General features: G+C 33.9%; 1 protein-coding gene and 1 long non-coding RNA gene across 13 annotated transcripts; both read left to right on the top strand.

The window, feature by feature from the left end:
• Positions 1-1,567: 1,567 nt before the first annotated feature.
• On the top strand, positions 1,568-21,650 carry LOC147480147 (agamous-like MADS-box protein AP1). Of its 12 annotated transcripts, none has more exons than XM_086581325.1 (10): positions 2,005-2,067; positions 6,260-6,336; positions 16,548-16,626; positions 16,944-17,008; positions 17,070-17,169; positions 17,391-17,432; positions 17,948-17,989; positions 18,086-18,183; positions 20,808-20,865; positions 21,280-21,650. In XM_086581325.1, exons 3-9 carry the CDS (start codon positions 16,549-16,551, stop codon positions 20,839-20,841), a joined length of 459 nt encoding a protein of 152 aa, XP_086437451.1. In that variant the 5' UTR covers positions 2,005-2,067; positions 6,260-6,336; position 16,548; the 3' UTR covers positions 20,842-20,865; positions 21,280-21,650. The 12 variants fall into 12 exon arrangements, with proteins under 12 accessions (XP_086437444.1, XP_086437441.1, XP_086437440.1 ...); XM_086581323.1 differs by having other exon boundaries at positions 21,293-21,650; XM_086581322.1 differs by having other exon boundaries at positions 21,380-21,650.
• On the top strand, positions 2,603-7,886 carry LOC147480148 (uncharacterized). The gene is made up of 3 exons (XR_015206835.1): positions 2,603-2,797; positions 5,408-6,829; positions 7,752-7,886. It is a non-coding gene; the product is annotated as an uncharacterized LOC147480148 (long non-coding RNA).
• Positions 21,651-21,919: the final 269 nt, after the last annotated feature.

Below are 21,919 nucleotides of genomic sequence, written 5' to 3' on the forward strand. Positions count from 1 at the left end.
AAGATCATAGAGTGCTCTTTGGAATGCTCCACCTGCGGGAGTAATCAAAGCCAATACAAATGGATCCTCTCATGGCAATCCGGGGAACTTCGGGTTGGGGCGATCTTTAGGAAGAGTGATGGGGATGTTGTTGGTGTATACATAGGAGGTATTGGTGTAGATACTTGCTATGTTGTGGAATCTCAAGCAATTGCTCATAGTATAACTAAAGCAATTGAGATGTCATGGTCCTGCAAATGTTGATGGAAGTTCCGCTTCTAAGTGAAGTCCGGATAAAGTTGAGTTGTTAATATGTTTTGTTAAAGGTATGAACAACAACAAATAATTTCGAATAATGGCTTATTTTCGTTTGTCATTCCACCCCATGTCGCCCTCCACTCACATACTTCGATCGTCAACAAACCTCTCCGGCCAAGAGTTCACATTCGGGTGGCACTAGTACTAGACTAATGGATTACGCTATTATGAAACTCCACAATGGAGGGGGACCCTTTCTTCTTTATCGGATGGGACAACGATGCCGTTCAAACAATGATAGTTCTCTAACCCCCTTCCCGAAAATGCTAAACAACACTTTTCCGCCTTTCGGGGAAAGGGTACCTTAATGTCTATTTCCGATAGTGAGAATAGACCACTTTCGAACAAGAGCTTTGCCCTTTCTTTATCCGCCCTCTCTTCGGGTTGAGTGCTTTCACGATTGGACCTCTTCAACACGGTCGAAGTCCGACCTAGCGATCGAGTAATAAGCTCGACCGGATCCGAAATGGATCCGAAATGGACTATGGGTCTCGATCCATTGGTCTATCGCGGGATTCGCCCCCTCTCCGGTTCGGTTATGGTTCGAAAGCGGATCCTTTTCGCCTTTGAATTAGCAACTACTACTACGGATGAATGAACCTTCGCTGCACTCGGCCGACAGAGATGGGGGAAGGGTATTTCTTTGCCGTGATCCCCACGTTCAGCTGTTAATCCGTACCTATCCACCCGTTGTCATAGAGCGATACTCTGTTTGATTATCCTTTGATCCGATTCAAATTAAAGAAGAGTTGTGATATTGATATATTGAGAGAAACCAAGAAGAAGAACAATGGAGAATAATAGAGATTGATTGATTGATTGATTAGGATTAGGATTAGAGTATAGAGTTAGTTATTATTTTCTACCCAGAGTTACATATTTATACTAATCTACATTGAGTGTGAAGTAATCCAAACTATGCTAATGAAAACCACTAGATATGGATGTCCACACTTATAAAAACGTGAAACTTTACATATAGGACATATTCTACTAGTATGCGCTAATTGAATTTGCGCTGAAAGTTTGTAGTCCTAATCGGCTCACCCTGAAATAAATTTCTGGCTAAGATCACCCACGCAAAGTCTTAAGATATTTATTTTAGGGTTAACTAGTATTACCCCCACTAGATGATTTTTTCTAATTAGATGGGAAATTTCCCCACACAAAAAAGTCAAAGTGGTGGGTTGACCAAATTTTTAAATATTTACAAAATCTTTTTTTTGTCAATACTAGTTCACCATTTATTTTATTAACACACAGAAAGTATAAGCCCAATAGTTGCTCACCATGCTTCTGACAACTCCTCCACGTTTCACTCACTCATTGGTTCAAAATGTACTCGTATTCTGTGTACCCAATCAAAACTAGACAAACACAGATAGAGAAAAAGGCTAACCAGAAATAGAAAACTTAAGGAATAGCCAAAACTTTGGAATCTATCTTTATATGCTTTCTCATACCCTCATTTAGAAAATCTTCATTTCCTTGTTCTACTTCCACTTTTGTCAAGTCTTCTTTTATAGTTTTGCTTGCAAGATAATTTTAGTTTTATCCCTTCAAGGGTTTGGGTGTTCAAGAAATAATGGGGAGAGGTAGAGTTCAGCTGAAAAGGATTGAAAACAAGATCAATCGAGAAGTTACGTTCTCGAAAAGGAGGTCAGGGCTGATGAAGAAAGCTCATGAAATTTCTGTTCTTTGTGACGCTGATGTCGCGTTGATTGTTTTCTCAATCAAAGGGAAATTGTTTGAGTATAGCACTAATGACAGGTACTAATTATGTCCGACTTTTGGTTTTCAGTAGTTGTAAATATTTGTTTCCAATTTGAGTACGATGATTCAAATGAGGAAATTTGCTGAAGTCTATGATGTTTTCCGGTTTACTTCTGTTTTGGGTAAAAATACATTTTTTCCATTCTTGGGAATCGGTTGTTCCGTACTATTAACGATGAATGTAACTAAGTAAGGGTCATAGTAAGTGTGGGGTGCAGCGCGTGTTTTAAAGCGCGGTGACTGCGGTCCTTTCACTATCGGGGATTAAGTCGACTAGATTCGGTGATATACATAGTAAACCGTGCGTACGTTAAGGTTTAATTGTTTTCCATTCAACACAAATAATGACCACGTTAATATTGTATGTACTATGTATATGCAGTATTGTAGGTACTATGTAGTACACTGACAGTATTATACTTAATAAATAAATAAATTAGTTACTATTAGTAATAGTAATAATTATAATATGTTTTTTAAATATTATTATGCAGTATTGTAGGTACTATGTAGTACACTGACAGTATTATACTTAATAAATAAATAAATTAGTTACTATTAGTAATAGTAATAATTATAATATGTTTTTTAAATATTATTTTTTCAATTAATTAATTATTTCTTTTTAATGTGAAATTGCTATCATTTTTTTATTTTTTTTTATTTTGACCATTGTCATATCTTATCTACTACAGGGCTTTGTTAGTACATTTTATCTCATAGCTGGGTTGGCCTATGATACTATCGTTTACGATATATATATATATATATATATATATATATATATATATATATATATATATATATATATATATATATATATGTGTGTGTGTCAAATTTTTAAAGGAGTCGGTTAAGAATTGTTTGAACTTCAAAACCATAGGCATAATATTTTTAGTTTCTACACCAAAACCATATTAATTTGACACATGCTAACCCATTTTCAATAGCTATTGACAAAAATACATTTTTTTAATTATTTGCACCCATGGAACAACTATATTTCCTCTCCCATAATTTCTAAAATTTCATAAATTTTAAAATGCATTTGAAAGCATAGTTCAGGATTTCAGAATTATCAAAATTCCGACAAATCTAAAAACTGAAATTCATAGTATTTCGATCCATGTTATATTTGGAATTCCGACAAATTTTAGAATTATCAATATTTCGACTCTACTATTTTTTCGATTTTTTAGAAAACCGAAATATTGGGCAAAATTCCGATATTCCGTTCGGAATAATGAACACTGTTTGAAAGTAAACATTTAGTATTGCATTTTAACTCAACATTTTAAAATTTACTAAGTTATTTTGATCTCAATATTTTACAATGCATTTTAAAGTATTAGAATTCACTTATAACCAACCACCTGCTTTGCATTTTAAAATACATATGGTGTATCACAAATTAAACTTGTCGACACTAGACCCTAACACTAGACCCTAAACTTCTAAACTCTAAAACTAGACCCTAAGAATAAAATTTAAACTCTAAACCCCTGAACCCTAAAACTAGACCCTAAGAATAAAATTTAAACCCCAATAGACTAGACCCTAAGCCTGAACCCTAAAAACCTCTAGACACTAAGCCTTAAGTACATAAATCCTAAACCTCAAGACATTGAATCCTAAACTCCTATAAACTAGACCCTAAGCTTAAACCCTAAACCTCTAGACACTAAACCCTAAACCAACTCATTGCATTTCATAGTAGTTGGTCGAAATTACTAAATAATAAAATACATTTTGAGTATGTACTTTAAAATGCATATCATTATGCACAGTGGCGGAGCCAGGAAATTGAGTGAGGGTGAGCCAACCTTGACTCGCCCCATTTACATCCCTTGTCTAACACAATCTCACCCAGAGAACCATATATATGACTAATAAAAAAAAAAAATGGGAATTCTAATATGATCAATATTATCAACCTTTAAAAAAATGATATTATTACTTCTCAAGACCAAATAAGCTTAATTTGCTATACACGGATGCACGAAATCCTAATTTCAAAAGTTAAGTTTCTGATACAGCTCATTGCATGTAATATCTAATATGCTTCACCTGCCTACACAAGCAACAATAATGAAATTCAGTTCCGTTTTCACTTTAAATGAAAATAACTTTAGTGTTGAAGTTGTACGTATAGTAAGTACTTTGGAGGAATCTAAGTATCCAACTGGAAAAATTAAACTGACAGCAGGTAAGCTTGGATTAATACAAGTTGAGGTTATATACACCAAACTCGAGATCACCTGAGAATAATAATCATGCATATGGATTAAAAAAATTTACATATGAAACGCCACGACCAACACATCCAAATATGATTGATTCTAATTAAAACAGACTTCAAAACCTGAAACCGTTTTCACAAATATAGTATATATACTAATAGATTGTGGCCCTATTAGTTATTACGTGTTGTAATGACCTCTTCAGTACGAATATAATTCACGTCAGGAAAACCTTGACTGAGAGGAAAGAAAATTGAAAATAAAACCATGTAAGGATGTTAATTGTTTGAAAAAAAACACCCAAGTAGGCTAGTGGCTTAGGGGGGAAATCTAGAGTGATCAATGACAAATTGATGTGTGTGTGTGTGTGTGTGGGTGTGGGTGTGGGTGATAATAACTATTTTATATTTTTTTTGTATAAAATGTTGAGGGTACGCCAGGGCATACCCTAGGACCCCCCTGGCTCCGGCACTGATTATGCTTATACATTTTAAAATGCATTAGTATTTTAAAATAAATTTACTACGTTGGTGGTTTATATTTGTGCATATGCATTTAAAAATACAAAATAGGTGGTTATAATTGAATTATATTGTTTTTAGTGAAAATATTTAATTTGGTAGTTATATAAAGGTAAAAAAGAGAATAAAATGGTTACAAATCTCAATAACTAAATTGTCCACCTTTTAATCTTTGTTTTTTCCCGTGTACAAGTAGTTTCCACTATATAAAAAAAATAAATAGTAGTGAATCTACAAAATAGTATTCTTCAATCTTTTAAGTGTAAACTTTTCTAAAAGAAGCTCCCTAACCCAATTTCTTGATAAATAGATTTTTTCTTGTTTTTTCAATGTTTTAGCAACTCTTTGAGGGTGGCCCAGGTACTCTACCTTCTCCTTTAGATTTTGGTGTGGGATGTTCCCATAGTTTGTGAAAGCTTGTGCGCGGGGTGTGATATATAGCGACTCCCCGACCTGCTTGTGGAATCTTGTGCGCGGGGTGGATATATTGACTCCCCGACCTGTGTTGTTAGAATGTATTTTGATCTCCATTCTTGGTGTGGCTGCAACCAAGTGCGAAGGTGATGCCAGCTAGAGTGGCCTATGATACTATCGTTTACCATATATATGTTGCTATTGACCATAATTCTAATGCACCGTGTTGCTCTCTTTGCAACATAGATATACTGTTACTTTCTTGTCTTCTTGTTTCTTCAATGTTTTAGCAACTCTTTGAGGGTGGCCCAGGTACTCTACCTTCTCCTTTAGATTTTGGTGTGGGATGTTCCCACAGCTTGTGGAAGCTTGTGCGCGGGGTGTGATATATAGTGACTCCCCGACCTGCTTGTGGAATCTTGTGCGCGGGGTGGATATATTGACTCCCCGAACTGTGTTGTTAGAATGTATTTTGATCTCCATTCTTGGTGTGGCTGCAACCAAGTGCGAAGGTGATGCCAGCTAGAGTAATTCCTAAGCGTCATGGGTACTGTACACGTCCTTAATTAGAATCTTTTCTCGTGCTTTTTGCTAGTGTAAGGGTTGGAACCCCTGAAGTTTCTGTATAAATGTTACAATTAAGTTAATTAAAAGAAATGTCAATTTTTTCCACCTCTCCCTTCTTGTTTATTATACAATAGTTTTCATAATTTTGTTGAACTGCTTTCTCGAGCATCATCCATGCATCCCATATTCTCATGTTTAACCTTAGTTTCGGACTGTACCTCTAAAAATCTCTAGTATCTCAACTAGGAAGGCCAGTCTAGACTCTAGATGTCAACCCAAGAGTACTTCAACCAAATGCACAGTACAGTGCGAATTTTGAGATTTTCCGACTTAAGTTGGATCTAAACTTTTCTGAAGGGTCTGGTTCTCGTCTAATTGTTTTTTAGGCTTTATCCCCTTGACTGTGAATTGACTTTGTTGACTTGTTTAATTTTTTTTTTCTTAAAGGCCAAATGCCCTTCACGTTCATGATTAGGAAGGAAGGGCCAAAGCCTGAAATACTGAAATACTGAAATAGCTTAAAGGTAAGTTTCTTTGGTTTTTGTGGTCGTAAGAGATCTCAAAAGTTCCCCCAGTCCTACAATTGTTTTACCCATGAATGTGTTTTTTCACACAACCAGTAGCAAAAATTAACTCGAAAAGTCAGAATTAGATCTCTATTTTCTATTATTATTACATTTTATAATTAAAACTAAAATCAGTAACTCAGGCACAACTTAGTTCTAGCTCGAAGAATCCATAGTAGCACTTATTGTGAAGTATATCTAATAGTGTATTTTTCATCCAACTTGAGAACAATTAGATTCAAAACTCCTAAAAGCAGATATGTAGATATCTGATTCTTTATTTAAACTCGGACTAACCAACAGACCAAGCTCAAGTCCCAAATTAACATTAACATAGTACCTAAGCAATTAAAGACTCTGACAAACCCCAACTAGGAGTTGAGCCTAGGCCTAAGCGACAGTAGGCACTCTAGGCACGTGCCTAGGACGCATTACTCAAGAGGCTACAGAGGTGAGCCTAGGTGAGCCTTTGAATGCATAATATAGCATGTTAGGACTCAGAAGTAGTAAATAAGAAAAATCAACATTGATCAAAGAAGAAATCAGCCCAAAAGAAGAAATTAAAAAAAATAAATAAATAAAAAAAGAGAAAAGTGAACTTTAAAAAAAAAATGAGTTTGATGAGTTCTGTTCTACATCCATTTGTGTCTCATTAAACCCGTGGATCAAGCCCAATACTTTGGTCAATCCCAAGTTTGATAAATTCATCTAATTAGCCCATTTAACAATGTCCATGTTCATCATTGAAATCAATAGAAACACAATTAGATAGAAGTTCTAAATTAAACATTAAATTTCTTGTGTGATTCAAACACACAACTTTACTCTCCCCATATTCATATAAAATCTAGTTTCTTCCGCAAAAGGGAATTACATGGAGATTTGATCTTGATGAAAACTGATCTTGGGCATAGGCAACCGTTCTTAGTTGAGTCTATTCTCCCATAGTCTTCTATTCTCCTGTGATTCCCAATCTGCTACTCTTATTTGTGATGAAGCCGATTGTTGCCAAAACTTGCATGTTTTTTTTTTTTTTTTTGCAACTTAGCTCTTACGTTGAGGTGCCTTATATGACAGTGGCCCAATTAGTTTAAAGCTCCTTGAATCTTTTACAGCTTCTCTCCAGAAATTTAGAAACCCAATGATGCACCATATGCACGCTTTTATAATTAGATGTCGTTATAGCTATTTGTAGCTAGGGTGTCATGTTATTTGAAGGACCACTAAATAAGTGGCATATGGTCTGCGCAAATGTTTATCTTAATATTGTTTAGTGAAACACATGAGTTGTTGTACGTGTGAGGAAATGAGTCAACTACAGTCGATTAATGGTAGCACTAAAACCTAATATATGATTGGAGAACTTAACTTAGGTGAGCCTTTGAATGCATAATATAGCATGTTAGCACTCTCAACTAGTAAATAAGAAAAATCAACATAACATCTTTGATCAAAAGAAGAAATCAGCCCAAAAAAAAAAAAAAAAAAAAGAAAAAAGAAAAAGAAAATGAGCTTAATTTTTTTTTAAAAAAAGTTGAGTTTGATGAGTTCTGTTGGGTATCCATTTGTGTTTCATAAAGCCCGGGATCAAGCCCAATACTTTGGTCAATCACAAGTTGGATAAATTCATCTAATTGGCCCATTTAAAAATGTCTATGTTCATCATTGAAATCAATAGAAACACAATCAGATAGAAGTTCTAAATTAAACATTAAATGTGATTAAACTCTCCCCATATTCATATAAAATTGTTTTTCCCCAATTCAAAAACTATTATTAAAATCTAGTTTGAAATCGGAATTGAAAATCTTGAATGAAAATTGAAACGTTCTTAATCAATACTTCCACAGTCTTCTACTCTCCTGTGATTCCCAATCCACTACCCTTATTTGTGATGAAGCAGATTGTTGCCAAACCTTGCATGTTTTTTTTTATTGGTAAAGAATTTTATTAAGATCAATCAAGGATGGACATATTGTTGCTGCTGATTAAAAGAGGGAGGCCGGTTCTCTCATCCACCAGAAAACAGCCAAATACATGCAACTTAGCTGCATTGTGTTACCTTGTATAATAGTGGCCTAATTAATTTGAAGCTGCGCTCCTCGGATCTTCTAAATCTTCTCTCCAGAAAGTTAGAAACCCAATATGCACCATAAGCACGCCTTTATAATTAGATGTCTCGTTATAGCTATTTGTAGCTAGGGTGTCATGTTAATTTAAGAACCACTAAATAAGTGACATGTGGTCTGCGCAAATGTTTATCTTAATATTGTTCAGTGAACACATGAGTTGTTGTGTGAGGGGCATTTTGGCTTTTAAGAAAGAAGAAATGAGTCAACTACAGTCGACTAATGGTAAAGCTACAACCTAATAGACGATTGGAGAACTCCCCTCCCCCCTTTTTGATTGAGTTGGATATCATTTTGTGTTTGAGGACATAAAGCTTAAAAAGAAGTAAATAAAATGTTTATATCAAAAGATTTTTGGTTAAAAAAAATGCGTATTTTGGTGAAATCTCAAGATCTTGCTTATTTGCTTAAATATGTCTAATGAGTGCAAAATCAGATAGTATGCACGGTCTTTAAGGAATTTATACCAAAAGAAATAGTTTGTTAGTAGATTTTCAGAACTATTTGAATAATATATATATAAATTAAATATTATGTTGTTTCATTCATGATTATATGCATACAAATTAGTCCAAGATAAAAGTCGATAGCATTGCGCAAATATTTATCTTAATATTGGTCAATGAAACGCTCAAGTTACTGTGTGAGGGGCATTTTAGTCAACTAATGATAAAAGCTAAATCATAATATACGATTAGAGAACTAACTTAACTTAGAATGTAGAAATACCCCGTTTTTATTTTTTATTTTTTTTTTAGTGTTGATCACTTTATTTTTTTATTTAGTAGGATCTCTTTTTGTGTTTGAGGACAAAAACTTAAAAAAGTGTACGCAAGTCCTCTATAGAGTAATAAAATGCTTATATTAAAATATTTTAGTCCATAAATAAATTTGTGCATTTTCTAACTCGAGTGAATTCCCTATATAGAAATTTCTTGCTTATTCACTTAAATATGTCGTAATTAAGTGTAAAATCAGATAGGATGCACAATCTTTAAGGGATTAATACCGAAAGAAAGAGTATGTTAGTTGATTTTTAGAACTATTTGAAGAAAAATATTATATGCTATTGTTTCATTCATGATTATATACATACAAATTCATGCTAGTAATATTCCGAATATTTCTTGTTTAATTCATGTATTGACCATTTTAGATGCCAAACAAATAAGAAATAAAGATCATAGTTTTAAAAGACAAATCGAATAATTCATGTTTTCTATGATCAGCCAATAGTTTACGTTTAATAAGGATAGTAAATTCTAATGATTATAAATCATGTTTTATTATAGGTAGAATATAGGTTTTAGTGTGTGCATGGGCAGTATGGTCTCGAATTATATACGACTGTTTGTGCAGGATCTCAAATTATACACAAATACTTTCTGCATCAAATTTATCAATTTTTTCATGTCGCATGCTTAATGAATGTTTGTGCATAACCTTGAATTATGCGCGAATACATTCTCTTACCGAATTTTTACCGTAACACGGATTGCCAACTATGAACATGAGCTGAGTTGGAGGCCCGTGGATCTTTTAGTATCTTACTACTGAAGAGCAAAAGCCTCGCGGAGTTTTCTACAATAACTAAAAATAAAATAAAAGAGTAATTTCGCCCATTCATCAAACATTACTATATGATTACCCAAAACACCCTTGCCAATTGGTTTATATTAATATTCACAAATTGTTTTTCTTTCAAAATAATAAAAATACCCATTTAGATTTTCTATTTCATTTCTCGATTCATATCTAATCGGCTAAGGACATGGAATGGAATTGTTTTTTCGGAAAATTACCTATGAGTTGAATTTTTGAATTTCTATGACTAAAAACCAAGTGGTCTAACTTTTAGAACCAGTTAAATGGTAATCTTCAATTTTCGTTACCATAAATCAGACTAACCAAGGAGCCCAGTTATATTAACGCCAATAAAGTGTTTTATTACATTTTTTCTTTTCAAATTTTAAAACGGTGCATGATTCTCTCCCTTCTATTCTCTGTCTTTGCCGCCATTAAGCCATTTCATTTGGAAATAAGAGATTAGAAGAAAAATGGTTTCTCTCCAGCTAACTTTCCATATATTTTAATTCAGTTCTTCAAATCTACACGTACCTGCTAATATTGTTTGTAGTTTCTACATACATGTAAAGGGTAAGGTTGTTAGTTGTTGCCAAAATAAAATAAAAGAAAGATTGGAAAAAAAAACTTGGAGAAGGATATTTATGGAAAACATAGTCTTACTCGGCTCCCCCTAATTACGTACTCTAGCTGGTTTTCGGTAACAAAAATTGTAGATTACCATTTGACTGGTCCTAAAAGTTAGACTACCTAGTTTTTTGTCATAGAAATTCGAAAGTTACACCCATAGACCTTGTTAGCAATTCGCCGAATTATTCGCGAATAATTCGCTAATCGAATTTTTGAAGGGCAATACATATAATACTTCCGAATGTTTCAAAGATTCGGAATAATTCACGATTTTTTGCTTTGAAACGAATAATTCGGTTTTTGGCGAATTTTTCAAAAATTCAGCTCAAAAAGAAAAAAAAAAAAAAAAAAAAAAAAAAAAAGGAATGAAAATTCAGTTGCGCTTTTGTTATTTTTTATATATTTTATATCCTCACTCTTACTTTAAGTGCCCCACTCTTACATTCTTAGTAATAAATTAATCCAAAAGTTTTGTTTTTATATTTTTTGGGCAATATTTAAATTGTCATGTCATGGTGTGTGTATTTTGAAGTTTGGACTGCAATTTCAATTCAAGAACAAATAAATGAAGGTATGTAGACCGTTCAATTGGTTTCAATGTTTTTATAGCTAAATTGCTTGAATATGTTTGTTATGTTGTAAAGAATGATAACTATTATTAATATTTATTAATATAATATCACGAATTTTTGCAACAAAACGTTTAAAACACGTATTAATTAAACACAACATAATTGCTGTATTGTAAATTTTTTATTGAATATTTGACCATACCGTTTTTTTGAGTCGCCAAATAATTCTTGAATTATTCCCTTACCGAATTTTTGCCGTATCCCGAATTGCTAACATGGCCAATAGGTAATTTTCCATTGTTTTTTACAACTCATAGTAAATAACTATGCTTTCCAATTGTTAAAATAATCTATTTAAATAGTTAGTTGATTATGATTCTTTCTATTTGTTACTCTTTTTTTTTTCAAAGTGGCGGCCATTTTTTTTTTTTTTTTTTTTTTCGGTAAAATATACATGGGTTACACTAATGTAACGATTCGCTGTATACTACGTGTTGATACTGTCCCCACTTAGTCACTGCAGACATTCGACAGTGTGGGATTTTGACTTTAGATAGGTACTTTCCAGGAGGTCATCCATATTGGATTACTCCTTTCGAAGCACGCTTAAAATGCAGAGTTCCTATGAAACCTGCTAAACGATCCGGAAAAGGTCTCAATGTTAGGATTTCGAGCAACTTCCAGATGGTAGAATGTATACTTGGCACAACCCTCTCCCCACGGGCTAGTTGCTTTTGTAGGTACATGATGCAACCTCTCCCCAGGGGTAAGCTGATATCATTCTATAACGAAGTGCCACATAGTACACTTCAATACTGTCCCCACTTAGTCACTGGGGCTATCTGACAGGTGTGGGGTTTTGACTCCAGACAACAACTTTCTAGGAGGTCATCCATTATTGGATTACTCCCGCCGAAGCACGCTTAACTGTAGAGTTCTCAAGGAACCTACAACCAAACGATTTGAAAATGGCATCGACATTAGGATTTAGTGGATCTCAAAAAGTTTCCAGGTGGTAAAATATATACCTTGCGTAACCATTACCCACCCCACATGATAGGCGTCTTTCTAGGAACCTAACGTAACCTATCCCCACGGGATAAGTGCATTTCAGTTTAGGGGTATTAAAATCAATTGTCTAAAGTAGGTTGTAAGGGATTGCGTTTCTACACACTACTTAGAGAAAAAAAAATATGTGAATAAATTAAAGATGCGTGAATCTTGGAATGACTGTTTTGGGTAGTAAAAAGTAGGTGTGAGTAGGGGGATTTTAAGAAAGTTGAACTTCGTGGGAGGATCTGTTATAAATGGAAACATCAGGGTTTTATGAGTAAATGACTCGATATAAAAAGTAAGAAAATGGTCCCACTTAATAAAAAAAAAAAGAAAAGAAATAGACAATACTTAAATGCCTGAAGTAATTTTCAAAGCAAGTGAGCTTCTTTCCTATTTCACAACCACCACTTTTATCATGCACCCACCATCTTGCTGCCAATAACACCACCTCTACTATGCGCCCATTATGTATTTCTTGATGCCACAATTGTATCTTATTCTCGGCCGCAAGATTTTCTCTTTCTTGTATCCTCTTCCCTTTTATTCTTCTATTTTGAACTTACTTTCACGAAATCAATTTAATTTTGTTGATTTGGTGGAAAAACACAATTTCATTTTGAAAGATTGAATTATATTGTTTGATTTGATATAAAACACAACCCAATTTAAAAATTGAAAAAACTTTTGGTTGATTTTACATTGTCTAGTAATATATATTAGAATAAGGCAAGAAACGAGAATTTTATTTAAGAGTATTATTTTATTTCTATTTTGCTTATTGAGTTTCTTACCACCTAAGTAGATTACATAGATGGGTGACTTTCTGGAAAGTATTGTCCAGATAAAACCCCACAATGCAGGAGGCCTACAGTGACTAAGTGAGGATAATATGGGTATGGTAGGAAGGTATGTATCGTTACGTATCCTAGGAAACAAATGCTCAAGGGATTAGTGTTTTACGGTATCAAAGGCAAAATCTTCTTTAAGAAATCCTGTCTCTGTGGGTGAATTTTTTTTTATCTATTTTTGTTGAGATGTTTAGTATAGTCACACATGAGTTGTTTAGAGCCTTGGATTATAGTGTAAAAGGTTTAGAGCCTCTTCACTCATCACTATTTGGTTGGTTTTGAGTTCGATGCTTTAAAATTGAATATGGTATCAGAACATACTAATGTGTTTGGCCCAGAAGAACCGTGTACTCCACCTCATCCAAAAATGTTGAGCTGTTGAGCATGTGTTAGGCTCAAGTAACGCCATATGTAAGGTGGCATATTGAGATGTTTAGTATAGTCATATATGGGATGATTTAAAGCCTTATAGTATAGTATGAAAGTTTCTAGGCCTCTCCACCCATCACCAATTGATTTTGAGTTGGATGTTCCAAAATTTAAGATTTGTCATTTTTGTGCCATGAGATTAGGGTTTGAGTTGAATTCCCAAATTAAACATTTTTTTATATATAAAGGACGTTACCTACATTTCAAACAACTAGGCGATAATAATTAACCATGGAAAATGTTAGACCACCTATTTAATCTAATTACCTCCTCCATGACAAACAAGCGAACCAACCTTTATGGAAATTTAGTTTCGGTTTGGTCTACCTAAGTAGTCGCCAACTTGTATAATGGCTATTGTCTCCAGTCTTGAAGGTTTAAATAATTACACGAGAAAGTACTCTATGGCAAGGTTAGTGAGTTTTGATCCCGCAACCTCGCCTATAATGGAAGGATGCACAACCCTTGAGCTACAAGCTAAAACACAACATTATTTTCATATAAAATGTTATTATCAAACTAATTCTATGTAGTCATAGATCGTTAGGGAAGTAATGACGAGTTATAATTTACATAGATAAGGATGCCAAATATTTTGAACTGAGTAAAGGGAGAGACTATAGTCCGTAAATCTATCATATTTTGTCCTTATCTAAGATACATCTTTTACTATATAATATTTATTTTGTCTAAAAATAATTGATCTTGGTCGAAACAAAATTCACTCTTACTTCTTAATTTTTAAATGTATTTAGTTGATTAGGAAATTGAATTTCTTTATAGTCGTTGTTTAGGGGGGAAAAAATTGAATGCTTAATATGCAAGAATTGTACTTGTGTATTTTGTGTTAGTTCACAGGAATATATATGTTATAAACTTAGGTTGGGTTTGAACATTGATTTTCACTTATCTGGTGCGATGTATATTGATATATCACTTATCTGGTTTGAACATTGATATATCGCTTATTTGGCTTATATCATTAGTTTTCATGATACATTTCCACTATTATTATTAGTACATTGCATGCCTATTTTTCTCAAGGTTCTTTGTTTGAATATATTATATATAGTTTATGTTTCCCATGAAATAATTATAAATATTTTAGGAAAATAACATCTAATTTGTGTAATTATACTTTATAAATATGTTAGGGGGGGGGGGGCACAAAGACATAGGAGCTCTGTGAAGCTGGAAATTTGGAACAATTGCATATATATCTTTTATAAGATTGGGCACTTCGTAGTTGAAAAACTTTCGACCACTAATATGTGAGGAGGAAGGCCCTATATCTCGAATCTTGAGATATAGGGCACCGTATGACAATGAGTGGAGCGGCCATAAGATGTATATATTGTTGTGTGAAGCTTTAGATACCAGATACGAGTAAATAATCTCAATGTGCCTCGTACATTAGTGTACGTCGTAGTAAAAAATGTTGACATTTCTAATTTATTTATGTATTATTTATTTTTTTAAATTTGTTAATTGGAGTAACTAGGTGGGTGAGGGACATAGCTTGATACAATATTAAATTTGGCATCCAACTCAAAACCAATTGGCTATATATATATATAAAAGTACCAATACGGGTTGGCTACGTCGACATACAGAAATGACATACGCAATTCTACCTACCTACATAATGAACTAAAAGCTGATTTTATGGGAATGTGATCTCCACAATATGGATATCATCTCCACAAAAACTCACTTTCTTTGAACATGTCTAACCCTACCAAAAATTGAGTTCAAATTATAAATTTATCTGACGGTCCATAATTTTAACACTATTTTGACAAGACTAGACACATCCGATTGAGCTGATTTTTTGTGGAGATACTATTTATGGTAGGAAGATAATATCTACAAAAAATCAGCCCTTAGAGCAATGTGCAAACCTACTTTAGGATTGGACATGTCAATTCCGTATGTCATTTTTGTATGTCGACGATATATAATATATATATATATATATATATATATATATATATATATATATTATATATCGTTGGCTCGTCGACATACGTAAAATGACATATGCAATTCTACCTACCTACATAATGAACTAAAAACTGATTTTATGGGAATGTGATCTCCACAACATAGATATCATCTCCTACAAAAATTAGTTCTTTTGAACATATCTAACCCTACCAAAAATTGAGTTCAAATTATAAATTTATCTGACGGTCCATAATTTTAACACTATTTTGACACTCTTTTGACAAGACTAGACACATCCGATTGAGCTGATTTTTTGTGGAGATACTATTCATGGTAGGAAGATAATATTTATCAAAAATCAGCCCTTAGAACAATGTGGAAACCTGCTTTTAGATTGGACATTTCTGTATGTCGATGTAGCCAGCGATATATATATATATATATATATATATATATATATATATATATATATATATATATATATATTTTGTGATTTCAATATTTTACTAGAGGATTTTATAATCTTAAGGCACATGTCCCTAGTCATAATTACTAAATTTGATATATATTTTTATTTATTTAAATTGACTCATAGATCTCTGACACATCTCTCCTTAGTAATTTTGGGTATTCAACTCAAAGTACAGTATGTTCGGTTCAGAGATTCCTGGAAAAAGTTGTCACATTAACCACTTGCCGTATCACTGTATGGATTAACACCCCGCGTTCCACTGGATTCGCACCCCCGGCTTTCCATGTTTTTCTCAAAACTGAAGCTTTTCGCACGTGCCAAAATCCTCGGATAGAATCGGGTGCGAATGATTATGAAATATAAAAAAAAAAAAAAAAATGGTCGGTGTTGTTCTTGCTTTCTTTTGTTTTAATTTTGTTTCTCTGTGTGTTTAAGTTTTCTTTCATCTATGTTTTCACTGATTATACTGATGAATTTCAACGTCTGTTTGGTCTTGCAACAGCATGGAAAACATCCTTGAACGCTATCAACGGTATTCTCATACCTCTAAGGACCTTGTTGCGACTGATCTGGAATCGCAGGTATTCTCGTACTATTGAACTATTCTCGTGTACATTGTCGTAAAATCATAGTCAGAATTGCACAGTGTACGTGTACACATGTTTATCCATTTGTGAGTCTCATGGGGTCTCTGGAAGCTGTTGAAATGAATGATATGATCGACCAAAACTTACTGTAACTTTTGGCAAACAAGCTGTTCTTGGGACAAGATCTTCGTTTTCTTTCCCCACTCCTATATTTGTTTGTATTTTGGATAGATTTTGTTTGGGAAAACAGTTGGCTCTAAAAGGATCCACATTATTCTATCATTAATTCTATGAACTCTTTTACTCCGCAGGGAAGCCTTTCTTTTGAGTACAACAAACTCAAGTCTAGGCTTGAGACTTTACAGAAAAGCCAAAGGTATGTGCGTGTTATATAATAATCTGGAATAACTGATTCTGACACAATTCTCTATTTGCAGGTATTTCATGGGAGAAGAGATTGCTACCTTGAGTTTTAAAGAGCTTCAACAATTAGAGCAACGGCTTGATAATGCTCTGAGGAAAATAAGGTCAAGAAAGGTAGTTTATCTTTGTTATGTTCTTTTGCAGGAAGGGGCTACTTTACACATTTGATTTGTCTCGAATATGCGCTTCTAGAATTTATAGCTTTCAATTCATTCCTCCCTCTTTATTACTTGATCTAAACTTGTTTGAAATGTGGCCTACATATGTTATTGTATCAAATGAAAGAGAAGTTATTTTTTAACTTAATTGCTCACGACGAAAATTTTCTTCTGCAGAACAAACTCATGTTTGCATCCATCACAGATCATCAGCGTAAGGTAGACCCTTTCTAACATTCTTTTCTGTCATAAAATGTTGAACTGAAGTGAGCTGTAAAAGTCAATGAAAAAGATATGGAGTAACCGAGCCGTAGGTATGAAGATTGATTATCGACATATTGCTTTATAACTGTTACGAGCATGACCATTATCCAAAAATATTAAAATCTTTAAACATCTTCTTCTTCTGTATTTACAAAACAATTCAAGTAACTTTTTCCACTGTCATTCATTGTATATGCTATCAAGCAGCCCTGTTTCTATAGCCAAAGATCTTCCAATGTCAATCAATCACTTTTGTGTTTGATACTACTTTTAGTCATACTTAAAATCCTGTAAATTCTACATTGCATCTATTTAGGTTCACTAGAAGAACCAGCAACACTTTGTAAGAGGAAATTGATTTCTCGAAAATGTATACTATTCTCTAAGTATATGCAGTGTTGGTTCCACACTTCCATTCATAATTTTCTGTTCTATATACTATCGATCTCATGTCCCCTAATACCGGACAGGAGAAAGCACTGCAGGAGGACAATAACGATCTAAAGAAGCAGGTGAGTTGCTTCATTTATGCTTGTACATTCTTTTACCTCTCAAATTTAACTTATACAGACATGAGTCACAATTCCTATATTTAAATTCTGAAATAGATCAAAGAGATGGAGCTGACATTATCCCTTTCTGAGCAACATGTCCAAAACTCGCCATCCTTGCCTCCATTGGAGACACTTCCTATTCCAAACATCAGGTAATTCATTCTTACGAATTTTAAGAAGCAACTGTCTATAGAGTTGAATAGAGACCATCTCACTGAAAATCAAAAGATCTTTGCCTAGTGCTTGTATTGATCATTACAATTTAATGCTGGGTATTCGAATACAGAGTTGTCTTTCACTGGGGCTGTCTTTATGAATCTCTTCAAAATTTTATTTTGTAGAATTTCTCAATCATCACTTTTTTTGCTAATTCACTTATATGCACACCGTATTGAAACTTTAGTTGAAGAATAATGTGTTCTTAAGTTTGACAATAATTTTTTCCCCTATATAATAGTGTGGTCTGTCTTAAGTTCCTCTTTACAAATTAATATTACTAATTCTCTTCTGTGAAACAGCTCTGCCTTGCTACCAAAAGTTGACCTCAGTCCAAAATATTTGTAGGAGGCATGGTGCTTATAGTTGGCTGGGTTTAACTCTTTCAATTTGCAATCCTCTATAATAAAAGTTAAAACAAAATGTTTCAAGAATTTAATTTGATGCACTACAATGTCAAAGCTACTTCCAATAATTGAAAAGAACGAAGAAGACAAGGAGAAGAATTTGAACCATTTGGTTGGTAAAAGGTGGTAAAAGTACCACCGTACCCCTTTTCTAGTAGAACCGCCACCATAATGATGTCTGCTTTGCTCAGGACTTAAATGCACTACCAATAAGAGATGAGGAATTTCATGTTGTTGGGAACTTGGAGAGTTCATAAATGTCCAAAGATCCAAACTTTTTTTCCATCCTCCTGGCTATGCACCAAAAACTATTCGATGTTGTTGCTATCTCATTCTGCTACAGTGAAATGCTGAATTACAGATTTGAAAAATTCTTCACTAGTATACCATGTATGAGAATCTCGGTGGAGACCTCATTTTGGCCCTTAAACATCCTCACCGATTTCCCAGTCCAGTTTCACCTACAATGGATACTTTTTTGCAACCAACTACCCGAGAAAACCTGGATCTGGATCTTAGTACTGAATTCAGAGTCAAGTAGTCAACCCAGTCATAGATTTTTCATTAAAACACAAATTTTACAACTGCTTAAATAAGCACCATGGCCTAAAAAGTCAAAAAATCTATCTTTTTCTCTGTAACAGTGAGCTGCTGTAGTAGTAACTCTGTTGCATTTTACTGAGATGAAGCAATAAAAATGAACTACTAGAGGAGACGGCGGAAAAGGGATTGAACTATGAGAAGTTTATGGTATGAGAGGGTTGGAAATATGTATTTATTAATTTGTATATATATATTTTTTTATTCCCCTCCCCCGCCATAAGTTTCACATTTTTCCTCCCTCATCTTCCGTCTTCTCAAACCCATTCTCCTTCATCTTAGCGTGGCGGTCTTGCAGTAAAAAAATTAATAAATTACTGGTTAATTTGTGTATAAATCTTTTTGAGTTCTTTTTACTTGAGGTGATTATGTGAATAGTTGTCTAAACTCTCAAGTTGTTTTTTTTTCTTTGGGTGTATTTGTAATTATTTTTAGTAGCTTGGTTTTTGTATTGCTATGTTACGTACTCTGGTTTTCTATTTTCGTTTTAATTAGGATTTTTTAATTTTCTGATATTTTGAATCGTTTTTTTATGATAGAGAATATCTTAACCTGTTTAGGTTGTCATACTGGGTCAGTAATTTACATTATTTGGTAATTTTGGCAACAATTGATAGAGAATTATGCTGTTTAGGTAATTTAAACAACAATTTTTGCGAGTAGTTTGCTGATGTTTGATCATTGTATCCTGCCAATTGAATATGTTATGTGCGAACATGGTTGTGTCCTTGATCTTTGTCAATACTACTGTTCATTTTTATTACAACAAGACTTAGCTGAGCAACGCTTCTATTGTAGTTATCTGTATTACTATACTACCGCTTTATCGCTACTATGCTTTTGATTTTTTCCAATTGTATTCATTCTTCTCTTTGTTTGACTGAAGATTGTTGTTGTTTTAGGGTACCTCAATGGAGGGTGTAAAATTGCACCTCCACATAGGCTCCACATAAGTGTCATTAGGATTTTACAACTCATTTTACACACTAATGCACAGACTATAAATATCTACACTTGATAGTTCCTAGTGGAGTAATGTAAAAAACTTGGATTTTAAATCTTTGGCTTCACTTGGAGTGGCATCCCTCTTAGAATTAAAGAGGGTCACTCGGAGTGACGCCCAAGTTTCAAAATTACAAATGGCCACTTTTAGAACTAAAGAGGGACACCATTTGGAGTGATGTCCGGACATATTTTAAAATTGCGCATCACTCCAAGTGACGCCTGAGATTGGGCTTCACCAACTCTCATTGCTCTACCAGGTCATGTTAAACTACTTTTGTTAAAATGTGCGAAATTTGAATCGCAAAATGACATTTGAGTGGGCTTCTTAAGCTTTTGTAACCTTGCACCTAAGGTTTAGCGGTACGCAGAAACCTTTAGCAGATGCTTCGAAATTGATTCTAAAAGAAGCTATTTCTCCAAGTTATGCAAATTTGTAGGTTATTTGATTATATTCAATGATATTACCGTGGCTTTTGTTGTTCACAGTATGTGTACTCATACTCATCTATCAACTTGAAATTTTATTCATGACACTTTTTAATTCTCAGATTACAAGAGCAACCGTTGCAGTTCTTCAAGTAATATTTCAAGATTTGCTATACTACTGTAAGTTTAGGGTCTTTCTTTTTTATATATCTGATATTCACTGGAGCTAGGAATAGATTGGGTTTATTATGTAAAGTGTATGGGAATAAGGAGCATCTAATGAGATGGATGGGGACATGGTTTACGACCCAGCCGGTTTAAGTTTGAACCAGCCGATTTGACTCAGTGTCGGAGCTCCCCGGGTCGACTTTTTAATGTTAAGCTAGTTTAACATAGAACCGGTTTTCATCACCGGTTTGAGCCGTCCGATAACTTGGTGGTTCAACCATAATTAGGTTAAAAAACCGGTTCAACTCAGTGGTTTTTACTCAACTCTACCGAGTTGACTCGACCGAAACATCATATATTTTCCTCTAAATTAAATATGTAGTATTTTTTACTCAACAAAGACCGGCCGGGTTTTATTTGAATTAGTGATTTGAACCAGGACTTGTCTGACCTGATCCGGTTAAAAAACCCGGTTCTGAAAACCATGGATAGGGAGAAGTTTAATGGGTGCCTGTATATGTTTTAGTTATAGTAATCTTATGAAAGCCCATATGCTGTCAGCTGGCCAAAGATCTGTCTTTTTAAAGGTGCGGAAGATCGAAAGTCGAAACAATGTTGTGCAACTGAAGCTGAAGCTATCATGGCTATTTGCGTGCAGTGACATGATTTTCAATTTGTTTGCTATTGCTAATTGCTTATGTTTTTAATTTTTCATCAAGATTATAGTGATAGTTTGTAACAACTTAAAAAAAAAATTCATTTAATCAATAAAATTGAAGGGATAGTTGATGTTGTTACACATTTGAATGGATTTGCCCCTGACGGCGTAGAAACGTCAGTGGCAACAAGTTTGGTATCGTTCAGTATGTAACGTGGACAAGTGAGCATGAACCCCCGGTGACCTAAATAGTAAAATATTCGTTGATGCTACTCCTACTTCCATGAATTTCAGTACGAAGGTCGCGTTTGTATGCCTGTTAAAGTTTCCATTTCCATGTAAACTTGAGCGAAATCAGAGTACTTTTGAAGGAAAACAGAGGTATTTCCACCATTAAGGAGCTAAACA

This window comes from Coptis chinensis, chromosome 8, assembly GCF_015680905.1.
Source record: "Coptis chinensis isolate HL-2020 chromosome 8, ASM1568090v1, whole genome shotgun sequence".
Classification (NCBI taxonomy): Eukaryota; Viridiplantae; Streptophyta; class Magnoliopsida; order Ranunculales; family Ranunculaceae; genus Coptis; species Coptis chinensis.